Source organism: Eublepharis macularius, chromosome 1 (genome assembly GCF_028583425.1).
Source record: "Eublepharis macularius isolate TG4126 chromosome 1, MPM_Emac_v1.0, whole genome shotgun sequence".
Classification (NCBI taxonomy): Eukaryota; Metazoa; Chordata; class Lepidosauria; order Squamata; family Eublepharidae; genus Eublepharis; species Eublepharis macularius.
This window is the reverse complement of record NC_072790.1, coordinates 4,977,660-4,991,041: the sequence shown is the minus strand read 5'-3', so window position 1 is coordinate 4,991,041 and position 13,382 is coordinate 4,977,660. Positions and strand designations below refer to the sequence as shown.

Below are 13,382 nucleotides of genomic sequence, written 5' to 3'. Positions count from 1 at the left end.
CTGCAAAATATTACCCATGTTGTGTTGCAATGCTTCTTTTGGGATACATTCGAAGGGCAAAGGTAAGCTTTGCTGGAAAGCCACATGTCCTTTTCTTACTTTAAATTGGTCGGTCATATCATCATTCACACACAGTGCCACTTGCTGGTCTCGATATACTGCCTTTATAGCTTTTATAAATCCTTTCCCAAAATCCATTTTTTCCATTATTAAAAACATAAAATCACATTTCAAATTGTCAAAGGCTTTCTCTGCATCCACAAAGAAAAAACCCACCTCTTTCTCAGGATGTTTATCATAATATTCTATTGATGCTTCTAACCGAACTCCATCCCGCCATCGCCTGGGCCAAGCCTCTGCCTAGGCCCTAGTGCCCCACTATTCATCTAGCACCAGCCTGAGCCCTTGCCACCAGTCATTGAGGAAGATAGTATTGCCAGCTTGAGTAGGTACTTGCCTCCAAGGCCCCCAAGGCCAAGGAGAACAAGACTGAGGTGTAATTCATGGTTTGCTCAGCCTTTATGGTTTTATTCCTCTAAACAAAGTGTGTCATCAGTTTTGATTTTCAATTATTTGGTGGAAATCAGAGGCCTGGACTGCACAGAGGAGTTGGTGTCCTGGTTCAGGTGCAGTTGGTTTATTTCATGACTTTTTCTTTAATCAAACAATGCAAAAGCCATTCTTTCACTTGGAACGTCCACAAAGCCCTTTTGGTACCTTCTTGAGGTGTTAAGTTTTCTCTGTGTGTAGAAATAAGTCACGTTGAGAGTAGGAAATAGCTTATAACTGTAATTTTCCTCTCACCCCCAATTCTGCAGTTTGAAGGTTGTGGAAATCACGCCACGCAAGTCTGTACGGAAGATTACTCAAGGCGTCTTGCAATCCCGCTTTCGGGATAATATCCAAGGGCAAAGGTAAGCTTGCCTGGAAAGCCACGTCTCTCTTGGTGACCTAGAAATGCATGTGTACAGAGGCTCATGGGAATCTTACTTACCCAGTAATGTTTACTGCCATGACATGAAAAGCATCACCATTTCTGCACATGAAGCCTCTGTTGAAGGGGCAACAGCTTTATAATAATATCAAAGTCCTTCTTTCACTTGGAAAGTCCAGAATCCCTTTTGGTACCTTCTTGAGGTGTTAAGTTTTCTCTGTGTGTAAAAAAAAGTCACTTTTAGAGCAGGAAATAGCTTATAACTGTAATTTTCCTCTCACCCCCAATTCTGCAGTTTGAAGGTTGGGCAAGTTACGCCACCCATGTCTCTACGAAATATTACCCATGGCGTGTTGCAATGCTTCTTTTGGGATACATTCGAAGGGCAAAGGTAAGCTTTGCTGGAAAGCCACATGTCCTTTTCTTACTTTAAATTTGTCAGTCATGTCATCATTCACACACAGTGCCACTTGCTGGTCTCGATATACTGCCTTTATAGCTTTTATAAATCCTTTCCCAAAATTCATTTTTTCCATTATTAAAAACATAAAATCCCAATTCAAATTGTCAAAGGCTTTCTCTGCATCCACAAAGAAAAAACCCACCTCTTTCTCAGGATGTTTATCATAATATTCTATTGATACTTCTAACCGAACTCCATCCCGCCATCGCCTGGGCCAAGCCTCTGCCTAGGCCCTAGTGCCCCACTATTCATCTAGCACCAGCCTGAGCCCTTGCCACAAGTCATTGAGGAATATATTATTGCCAGCTTGAGTAGGTACTTGCCTCCAAGGCCCCCAAGGCCAAGGAGAACAAGACTGAGGTGTAATTCATGGTTTGCTCAGCCTTTATGGTTTTATTCCTCTGAACAAAGTGTGTCATCAGTTTTGATTTTCAATTATTTGGTGGAAATCAGAGGCCTGGACTGCACAGAGGAGTTGGTGTCCTGGTTCAGGTGCAGTTGGTTTATTTCATGACTTTTTCTTTAATCAAACAATGCAAAAGCCATTCTTTCACTTGGAAAGTCCGCAAAGCCCTTTTGGTACCTTCTTGAGGTGTTAAGTTTTCTCTGTGTGTAAAGAAAAAGTCACATTTAGAGCAGGAAATAGCTTATAACTGTAATTTTCCTCTCACCCCCAATTCTGCAGTTTGAAGGTTGTGGAAATCATGCCACACAAGTCTCTACGGAAGATTACCCAAGGCGTCTTGCAATCCCGCTTTCGGGATAATATCCAAGGGCAAAGGTAGGCTTGCCTGGAAAGCCAAATGTCTCTCTTGGTGACCTAGAAATGCATGTGTACAGAGGCTCAAGGGAATCTTACTTACCCAGTAACGTTTACCGCCATGACATGAAAAGCATCACCATTTCTGCACATGAAGCCTCTGTTGAAGGAGCAACAGATTTTCCTTCTAGGTCATCCTCATATCATGTCTCATGTCCTTATATCCTTTTGGATGGAGAAACCAGTGGGAGAACACTTCAGTCTACCCGGACATTTCATCAAAGACTTAAAGGTCACTGTAGTTCAACAGAAACCTTTCAAAAACAAAATCTAACAGGAGGCTGCTGAATTGGAATTCATATGCAAATTTGACTCTGTCAAGCTGGGACTGAATAGGGACTATGAATGGTTATCACATTATCACAGGTAACAGATTTCCTTTACAGAGGCAGGGTCTGTTGTAGCCCAGTGGCACCTGACGTGGGCCTCCGGGGACCACAGTTCTCTTTGTCAGATGCATCTGACGGGGAGAGCTGTGGTTATCGAAGGCTTATACTACATTGGAATTGGATGGGCTGGTTGTTTTGACACGGCAAACTCCTTTGAAGTCTCACACAAGCCAATTAATCTCCATACCAAGAGGAGATGTTTACATTTACTAGCAAAGGAATGTTTTGGTTGCACCCTCCCTTTCCCCCCCTAACTGCATCTTCTCTCTCCTCCCCTCCTCTTCTATATTTGGCCAGTTTCTGTAACATGCATCTGACGAAGAGAACCTGATTCTCAAAAGCTTATGCTACAATACAATTGGTTAGTCTTAAAGGTGCTACTGGACTCTTTTTGATTTTGCAACCACAGACTAACACGGCTAACTCCTCTGCATCTATGACTAATATTATGAGTCATGTACACGGCATAGGCTTTTTGATTATATCCCCATTTTCTGCCTCCTTTAGCTTGGGCTCCTTAGTTCCTGGTTAAGATATCTGACATACAGCTGCAAGTGCTCAATCGGGGTTTGGGTTATGTTCCCATCCCCCTTTACAATAGTTTTCAAACAAGGTTAGGTCTATTTAAATTAATCAAACGACTCAAACTTAAAGTCTTCTTGGGTAATAGAGATCCCTCGAATAGTGGCCATTTCCACACCTCTTTCCCCCGACACAAAATCGCACAAAACTCATGGAATGATGGTGTCTTCATGGTGCAATTTCCCATCATGACTCTGTTTCATGGCGTGATGACATCAGAAATCACACCATGAAATGGAATCATGATGGGAAATCATGCCATGAAGACGTGTCGCTCTGTGAGTTTTGTGCAATTTTGCGTGAAGAAAAGATGTATGGAAACAACTAGTGATCTTGAGCCCTAAATCTTCCTTTGTACCCAATATTAGTCATCCCAATATAACAACTTTTGAAGTGATGGTTTTAAAAAACAATAAAAAATTAGAATCACAACCAGTGTGTTCCCGCTAATGTGAGCACGTGAGCAATCGCTCACAGATTCTGACTCCTCTGCTCACAGCTTCTCAGGTGTAGCTCACAGATACTAACCCTCAGGCGGCCCCGCCCTCCCAGTCAGCCAGCATCTGCAGGTGGGCCCTATAGGGATGGAGCAGGGATGGAGCCTCATCCCACTTCTCTCCTCCCTTCCTGGCTGTGGCTGGTTTGGCCCCCAGGGTGGTGCCAGAGACCGCCTCCGGCCACTGCTGGCTCTCTAGCTGGGGAACAGAGCAGAGCTGAGTGGTCGGGTCTGGCCTGACCCGTGCAGCCTGAAATCGCTAGGATCCCCTCAGCCCCAGAGAGCGGAGGAGAGGAGGTGGCGTCTCAGCCGCCGCCGCGGTGAAGGCATCCTTTAACTTGGCCTTGGTGCAGAAGGAGGCTGAAGAAGTAAGCATTGACTCACAAAAGCTCATCTTGAAATGAATTTCCTGGTCTTTAAGGTGCCGTTGCATGTCTGCTTTATTTTGTAGCAACAGACGAATGCAACTGCCCCTTTGCAATCAGCACGGACACATCCATTTTTATGCAGAAGTATACTCTGATTTTTGCGGCCCTTTCACCTAATGGCTTTTATTGTTAAATTATTTTGATTGTAATCAAAACAATTTGATTGCAATTTTTTTTTAAAAAAAGGAGGTGCACTCAAAACTTTAACGAAAGTTGTTTCGGCTCACAAAGCAGATTTTTAGCTCACAACACTGCAAAGCTTAGAGGGAACATCACAACCACAGCCTACATGGGACAATTTATCCCCAGAGGAACAGAGAGCCCTGGATAATTTTCCAAAGGATCCAAATATAACTATCAAAGAAGTGGACAAAGGGGGTGCAGTTGTAACCATAGAGTTGCATACGGATTTGGAGGTTGACTAATAGTGTATTTTCACAAAAGTCTATTTTGGATATTGTATCCATAAAAAAGACATGTTTTTGTAGTAATAATTTTATTGAAGATTAAGCAGCATTGATTTAGACATCTTGGTAAGCTTTCACAATTGTTATTTTTCCTTTGATAAGCTCTTAATTATGATACTCTCTGAATATTCATGCTGGACTGGGCAAGTTGTGTAGTGGAACCACAGTGAACCTTTCATCTATAGTCATCGATTCAGAGGAGTTAGCCATGTTAGTCCGTAGTACCAAAATAGTAAAGAGTCCAGTAGCACCTTTAAGACTAACCAACTTTATTGTTGCATAAGCTTTTGAGAACCACAGCTCTCTTCATCAGATGCATCTGACAGACAGGCCCAGGAGGAAATGACAACATTTCCGAGCCTGGCTGCAGAGCTTGTTCGCCACAGAGGAGACTAGGAGTGGGTCAGGCGGGAATGTCATTCCCACTCCCGTGTTGCTCCTACGGTCCTGAAGAGCTGAGATGGGCAACAGCTGAAGTGTCGTCTGCTGCCCAGCCCTGCAAAAATGCAAGCACGCTGCTACAACCAAGTTCTCTTTTCTCCTTTCAGGAATAGCCCTCTGCTCATATACATCGTGTTGATGAACATGGTAAGAACGTTGTGAGCCACTCAGGAAACTCCATGCAAGCGCTTCCTCTCCCCACCTTGCAGAGATTGTACTCCTTTTTTATCTTACCACCATGGTTGCAGGACATGTTGTCCTGCATCTCTCAGCATCCTAGATTAGATAGCTGGAAACAATCCTATCTGAAGGGAGAACTGTCCGTGCTGCTTTGAGGAAGGGTGGGCTAAAAGTGAGAGAGAAATTGAGGAGTTTGTAAAATACCTACTCAACATGTACGTTCTAATACTGTATTTACAAATCCCCACTACAAGGCCAGCCTACTCTTTCCATTATCTAATCTTCCCAGGAAGGAAGACAACGTTTAACAAGGTTCTCTTTGAAGCCACTTCCACCTCCCCAGCTGCAGCCAAACCAACCCATTTTGGGTCTGTCGGCTGTATTTCAAGTGGGTCTTGTAGGGTGAAACTTGTCTCACTTGCTTGAGTCACCTGGAATGTTTGGTCAGTGACCATGTTTTGGAGTACTCCTGCTCTACTCTAGTGGCCAACACAGAGGTCCATCTGTGGGCTGTGATCCTGTGGCCTGGACTCGTTGATGTGGCGATTCCCTTTTTTATTCTGCAGGTGCCATTCCTCCAGTATCCCCCAAAGGGTTCTTCTGCCCTCCCACACAGTAGCTGGGGACTTTGTTTTTTGTTCCACCTCATTGTCCACTTAATCAGCTTGGATCCCCAATCAAGAATTAGATTATGTCACAATGAACAAATGCAAAAAAACCCCTTGTGGTTTCACAAGTGTTTCGTTTCCCCTGCATCTCCTTTCAGATCACGGTTCAAAGATCAAACGGCAGCCGCACACTGCTTGGTGGCCCACCTCCCTTCCTGCCTCCACAAGGCACGGGTGTGGTCGTGGCCATGAGTGGAAGCATCCCCTCGGCCGTCCTGTCAGCAATCACTCCTCGCAGCCACTCTGCAACGGTACGGAGGCAGAGCAGCAAAATTCTTGTTCACCAGGGGTGGGGTGGGAAGAGAAACGCTGCAGCATCTGCCACCAAACATTTTACAAGTAAAGGTTCGGTTCTCATGCAGAGGGACTGGCTATTGAGATACCAGCTCGCCCTCATCTGGGCACAGCCAGACAAAATGCTAGGATTTCTTTGAGCTCTTCTGCCATCCTGGGATGTGCATTATGACCTAGTCTGATCAGGATGGTGGCATCCAGGGAAGAGGGATTAAGCTTGACTCTTCACACTATTTTCCTGATCAGAAATGGCCCCAAGGAGCTACTGATTGTCCTTTCAGGTTAAGGATACACTGACTCCTTGCAATCAGAAGTGATCAGCTTCCGGGGAAAGTAGTCAAATATTTGATTGTCTGGAAGCCTCTTATAGACTTTTTGCAAGAAACAGAAAGAGATGAACTAATAATCTGTGCTTGTGAAGATTAGGGAGAGGGAAAAATATATAAAAGGAAAGGTAAAGTAGCTACTTAATGGTTATTTTAGAATTAGTATATAATATGTATTAATGTTAGAATCTTTCAAATGGAAAATGGGTACCTACTCCTATTTATATAAGTATATTCTTAACTCCTTTTTTTTGTAGGTTTTAGAATTTTAAAATTTTAATGAAACTCTATTTTAAAAAAACAGACCAGCTGAGGTTTCCTTGATAAAAGCCAGAGGCAGGAGATGTTCCCTGATTGCTAGGAGTCACTCTGCAGCGCCTGAAGTGTAATGCACAGCATTACGCTGGGCCACAGGGGCGCTGCGTGTTGCGGGGGTTTTGTCACCAGTTTTATCTGTTTTAATTTTGCACTGTCCGTTTGTTATATTGTATATCATATTGCATTTTAATTTGGTTGTGATCCACTCTGAGCATGTGCAGGGAGAATGGATTATAAACAAAGGAACAAAAGACTGAACGAACGAAGAAAAGGAAGAAAGAAAGAAAGAAAGAAAGAAAGAAAGAAAGAAAGAAAGAAAGAAAGAAAGAAAGAAAGAAAGAAAGAAAGAAAGAAAGAAAGAAAGAAAGAAAGAAAGATGGGGAAGGTGGCACCTGTGGGAGGGAGCCAGAGAAACATTTTGAAGAGATGAAGCAAAAACAAGCTTACATAGGAAGGGGGAGGAGGTTAGGAGGGGAGCACAGTTTGATGCAGGGGTGGCTTCTTGAAGAGCCATCTTGCTTTGAAGAGGCACTGCTTAAATAAAGGCGAAAGCACATGTTGCAAAGATAGCATAGGTCCCCCACCTCCACCATGTTCTTTCTTCTGAAGGAAGCCAGACCTTGTAGCACTGATCTGGAACTTCAGTGTTGAGGTGACCCTGTATATGGCACAGCAGTTATCACTGTTTGCTGAAAGAGTGGCTGTAATTGCCGCATCTTTTTGTGCCTGCACCAAATACATTGGCCTGAATTCAAACAGAGAGGTATGTGAGTAATGTGCTGGGTAGAACGTATTTTGGGCAATGGTAGTTATAAGACCTTAGTGTTCACCTGTTTTGGATTTTGTCTACTGCAACTACATTTGACTTCCTTGGGGTAAGTAGCATATCAACTAAATAAATCACACGGGACAGACTTCGGGGCAGGTTGCCGTGAAAGTGAGGGGGTGGCACTGAGGAGGTACTCACGCTTTCACATCTTCTGGCAGGTTTGGGACAACAGTGTCTTGGCAGCAGAGGAACGGAGAGGGATACCCAAGGTCAGCAATTTCTGGGTTGCCTTTCATTGCTCTTCCAGGTCTACAACACACACCAATTTCATTCTGTGCAATGATTGCAAGTCTGTTGAATCAGGAATCTGATTTCTTTCTTCTTAATTGCAACATGTAATTTATAGAGGCATGGTAGGGAATCTGCTGCTGTAACATAGTGGTTAAGTGGCTGAGCTCCGAGCCGGCACTCTGCTGGTCTGACTCTCTCACTCCTGCCATGAGCTCAGCTGGTGGCCTTGGGTGAGCCCCTCCTCTCAGCCCAGCTCTCCACCTCTATTGTGGGCATAATATTAATGCTAACATTGTCCACCACTCTTAGTTGGGCACTGATTCGTCTAGAAGAGCAGTATATAAGCATACTTATCATAAAAGCTGCTGTAGCATAATGGTTGAATGGTTGGGCTGCAAATCAGCACTCTGCTAGTTTGATTCCAACTACTGCCATGAGCTCTGCAGGTGGCCTTGAGTAATTCACTCCTCTCAGCCCCAGCCACCCCAGCTGTATTGTGGGGTTAATAATAAATTGACTTGGTTAACCATTCTGAGTGTGGCACTAACCTGTCCAGAAGAGCGGTATATAAGTACATGGTTGTTGGAGTTGTTGCTGTGGTCGTTATCATCATTATTATTTTCTTATTATTATTAAAAGAGTATAAATTCAACTGTTAGGAAGTAAATGGAAGTCAGGATTGTTTTCTTGAGTGCTTCCACCCCACTAGCCCGAGGACCATAACTGACATATAAAAAGCCTCACAGGCTGGGCACATCTGGAGTTGGTAGAGTGCCTTTTGCTTCTATTCCATGAACTCCCTCCCTCACTGATTCTCCTGAACTCTTTCAGGCTCCTGAAGAAAGGGACGTAAAGGCTAAGTCTGTCGGGATCAGAGGTCCATTGATTTGTTACACTGCCAATCAAGCCAACGCAACACTGGACTTGATCATCAAATCTGGAGGAAGACCTGCCAACGACTTGCTTACTCTAAATATTGTGAGTGCAGATTTCAGCCTGGGATTCTCAGCTTGGGAAGGGGCCAAAGATCAGAGGAGCCTCTGCTTTGCATGCAGAAGGTCCCAGGTTCAATCCCTGGCAGCAGTTCAAGCCCAATGGATCGAGCTGAGGTGACGTAAAAGATCTTTCTCACCCCAAAAGCTGCTGCCAGTCAAAGGAGCCAAGACTAACCTCAAGATACCAAGGGATCCTGAGCTGAGTCAATGGATGGCAGCTTCGAGTGTCCTTTTCCCATGCTGACCTGAATTTTGCTGCTCAGTTCTGGCTGGATGGGACCTGAGCTGCAAAGGGGGAAATGCTTTCTCAGACAAGCATCTCTTTCAAGCGTTGTCAGTTGGAAAGAGGACAGTTGTCCAGCTTGATGCCATGACTGGTTTGCAGAGCGTGTGACTCACCCAGATAGACAGAGCTCACTAGCCAGGCATTGTGGTCTGCCAGGTTTTCACCGCTTCTGGGGTAGGGGGTGTCACAAAGAATGGTGGCCACGCTGGGGGCACTTTGAGCAAAACACGAAAGGGAGAGCCAAGCAAGAGGGGTGAAGGTCAGGTTGACGTATTTTAGATCCCACAAGGTAAGTTCCGTGTTGGGCCAAGTGGATCAATAAATTCTTCTGAAGCTCTTGCTTGAGTTGAATGTCGTTGTTTTTTAAGAAGTTTTGGGAAGGTAGCCATGCTCATCTGCAGTAGAACAGCAGGGTTTGAGTCCAGTGGTACGTTAGAGTCCAACAAGGTTTTCAGATATCTGAAGAAGGAAGCTTCTGACTTTTGAAAGCTCATACCCTGAAAATCTCTAAGTTGCTCTCTAAGGTGCCATTGGATTCAAATCCTGCTACTTTAAAAAAATGCTCAAATTCTGCTCTACCAGAAACAGCCACTGGCTGCTACTGCTTGCAGCCCTAATTTCAAAATGTGTATCTTGCCATCACCTCATTTTATACTTTCATTTAGCTACCAGAAATCTTTATATAGTTTACATGAATAAATCAGCATTTGTTTATTTGTTTATTTTCATTTATAGTCTACCTTAGTCACTAAGAATAAGAATAACATTTGATTTATATACCACCCTTTGGGGCAACTTAATGCCCACTCAGAGTGGTTTACAAAGTATGTTGTTATTATCCCCACAACAAAACACCCTGTGAGGTGGGTAGGGCTGAGAGAGCTCCAGAGAGCTGTGACTAACCCGAGGTCACCCAGCTGGCTTCAAGCGGAGGAGGGGGGAATCAAACTCAGATCTCCAGATGAGAGTCCCACGCTCTTAACTACTACACCAAACTGGCTCAAGGTGGATTACAAACCCCATAAAACTGTTCAGTAAACCAGTTACAAAATATGATAATATTTGAGTCTAATGGTAAAGATTCCTAGTAAAACTAGCTGGGATTGGATTGAGACACTGGGAGGAAAAAACTCACTAGAAATGTAAGCCATGCTGTTTTATTATAATGCAACAAACCTGTTATTTTGCTAGCCTGATTGGCATTTATACTATTAACTCTAATAATAATATAAATTTAATATAACCATCACACATGTGCCCTCACCTACTGTGGGAATGTACAGAGGGACAAAAAAACTGCTCAGATGTAAGAGAATCTGTAGGTTATTCAAAGTCTGGGAAACAAGAATCACTGCTTGGGAAAAACGGTCTCTTTGCACACCAAGTGAAGGCACTCTGAGAGTTTCTCTAAACAAGATGCCTGGGAGCGTGTTCGTCAAATGCTGGGAGACGCAATGTTATCCGGGAAGCGTAGTTTAAAAAGACAGAGCTGGCAGAAATCAATTTGGAGAGGATGGATTCTCTAACAGCCCTCCGTTGCCTCTGGTGTGCCAGACTATCTCCCTTTACGGAGCCTTTGCCCTGCTGCCCTCACTGCTTAAAAGTTTGAATTAACTGTGCCTCAAAGAACACATACTGTCAGACTGTGGCTTGCTAAAAGTTGCAACTCAGCCCACCTCTTGCAATAAGACAAAAGTCCATTGATTTCAAAAGGCTTTACTGAAGATAGTCAACCATTAGAGTACGTATTCCAAGATACACGGATCTTAGCTGGACTATGAAAATGTTATGAATGCCAAGCAAAGGATGAGGTACAGAATAAGCAGTTCCCCTCAGGCCCCATCCTTCCCCACATGCAGACATAACAATCCCCTCTCTCTCGGTAAGGCTCCCAGCAGCAGTCTTCCCACCTGCAAAAAGCACACCTGATACACTGACAAGGTTAAAACGGAGTCTCTTTAGCTTAAACACCATCAAAACCTGAAACGTATCAGAAGTCTTGTGTAGAGAGACTTGTTGCCAAGTAGGCCCCCTCCCCTGCTTTAAGGCCTGCCATGAACTGTGCTAAAGTTACCTGCATTGCTGTTTCACTGCTACACCAAAGACTGCTTTGCACGTGTGTGTTCTGATACACGTGTCAGTTTCCTGTCTGCGTGTCAATTACCTTGCTGCTGCAATAGACTGTGTAGTTTACTGACTCCATGTTTGGATATCTGTACAAAGGACTCTCTTTCTGGGCAACCCTGCCCTGACCTGTATCTGGACTTCCCAGTGTGTGTTTGGACTGTGTTACAAGTGTGCCCCGTGCCTGCATTGCCATCTGCCACGGACCGTGCCTGTTCCCTGCTTTGGACTGTGTTTTAAAGTGTTGCTCCCCCTGCCTCCATGGAAGCCTGCCTCATATGGGCCCAAGCCGCTGCTAGCAGCTGGGCGCCAGCCGGGGAAACCTCCAGCGAGCCTGGCTAGGCGCTCCCTGGTCAGTTCCCGCCTGGAGCCTCCCGCGGGCCGGTCGCCGCGCTTGCCCTCGCTACCGGGCAGCCTGCTATCCAGCCCCAGCTATGCCCAGCCGGCATCCATGTTCTCAGGCCCCCAGAAGACCCAGGGAAGAAGACTGCTTTGAGAAGCCATTTCGGCGAAGCGGGCACACCACGTCCGCAGCGAGAGCCCCTCGCCCCGCTCTGCATATCTTAGGAGCCGCCCCGGAGAAGGAACTAAGTGCCGACCATCCCAAGCACTTAGAGAATGCATCTCAAAGAAACCTCCGCATTCCAGAGCTGATGACATCAGGACAAGCCCTGTCCGCTGGAACATCCTTTCAGCCCACTCGGATTTCCCCCTCCCTCTTTTGTCCCCTCTTCCTGAGGTGTCACTTATCACAATCTGATTACCAAAGTGGCCCATCCAAACCATTCAGTAACCCATTAGAACCTTTGTTTTAGACTGTGAGAACCACCAAGTACAGCACCAGCCCCAGGGTACGTTTTGGGGTATTTAAGCTGGTCTCCCAGACCACTCGGTGCTCAGGCCATTCCCTATCCAGACCTCCTTGCTGTCCGTCTGTGGTCCCAGTGCTGGCATTGGGCCACCCTCGCTGCTGTGTCTCTGCTTCGCTCCAGGATTGTGAGTATTTCCCTTATCATCGTTGGGAACCCGCTAATGCGAACGTCTCTGTATTTCCTACTCTGTATTTTCCTAGATCTTATGTGTTCCTTGTATGATTGTGCAAGTTAGGCTTACGCCACACTAAATACACGTGTTTGGAACTTATTCGTTGTCTGCCTCTTTTTCACTAGAGTGTCTGGGATCGGGACCTCCGTATACATAGGTTATGATCCGCGCTTAATATTAAGTTACAGACTGCTGCAGCTAATTCCCCATTATAATAAAAGAGCAGTTCTGGTAACAGTTTACTGGTGGAGAATGCGGGCATAACCCAGTTCGTGTGAATACACGTGAGTCGACACGCGTGTCTTCGGTGAACTGACTTAAAGGCAAATTTTCCAGACCTCTGTGTAAAGAGCGCAATTTAGCTCAGGGAATTAAAAGTGTGAGTGTGTGTGGCTCTAGTGAGCATTTCTATCTTGTGGGTTGGCTTTTCCCCATTTCCTCCTTCAGCCAGCTTTGGACTACTTGCCTTTTGTGGTGCACCGCGAGGCCCTCCAGCCGTTATAACCGGTGTACTGTGGGCGAGGACCTCTGAACTGGTGAAGTTCCTGGCCACCTTCCGGGCCGCCTAAACGCGTCTATGTGGGTGGGATCCCAGAAGTAGGCTCTATAGATATATATCCTGAAGCAGCACATATAAAACTCTCTTCCGCCCTCCCCCGTCTCCCCTACGCCCGTCCAAACCCCGTTCCTGCCAGCACTTAGGCTTCAATCCCCGCTCCGGAGGAAACGTGAAGGGATCGATAGTCCGTTCGTTTTAGTTTAGCTTTGGGAATCTAAAGCCAGGTTCCTGAGGCCCCGCGGCAGTCGGCCGCACCGTGCTTAAGAGTTTTAAAGTTAGACTCTTGAGCGCCTTTCGCCTGAGAGTTTTAAGTTAGACTCTTGGGCGCCTTTCCGCTTGCGAGTTTTAAGTCAGACTCGTGAGCGCACCTCGCTTGGGAGTCAGTGGGACTCTTGGGCACAGTTTTGCTTGGGAGTTGTTAGAACTCTTGAGCGCACCTCGCTTGGGAGTACAGTAAGCTTTACTCCTGGGCACTTTTGCTTGGGGACTTGCAGAGGCAGTCCTTGAG

At 45.5% G+C, this 13,382-nt stretch overlaps 1 protein-coding gene across 2 annotated transcripts in view; it reads left to right on the top strand.

Annotated features, from left to right (window-relative positions):
* The first annotated feature begins 1,233 nt into the window (after positions 1-1,233).
* Positions 1,234-13,382, top strand: part of LOC129341718 (uncharacterized) — a 42,102-nt gene continuing 29,953 nt past the window's right edge. For both annotated transcript variants that reach the window (XM_054997068.1, XM_054997059.1), the window contains exons 1-6: positions 1,234-1,325; positions 2,083-2,178; positions 5,128-5,167; positions 5,967-6,119; positions 7,794-7,844; positions 8,698-8,844. In XM_054997068.1, the coding sequence (XP_054853043.1) occupies positions 1,258-1,325; positions 2,083-2,178; positions 5,128-5,167; positions 5,967-6,119; positions 7,794-7,844; positions 8,698-8,844 (555 nt within the window). In that variant the 5' untranslated portion in view covers positions 1,234-1,257. The remainder of the gene's footprint in view (positions 1,326-2,082; positions 2,179-5,127; positions 5,168-5,966; positions 6,120-7,793; positions 7,845-8,697; positions 8,845-13,382) is intronic.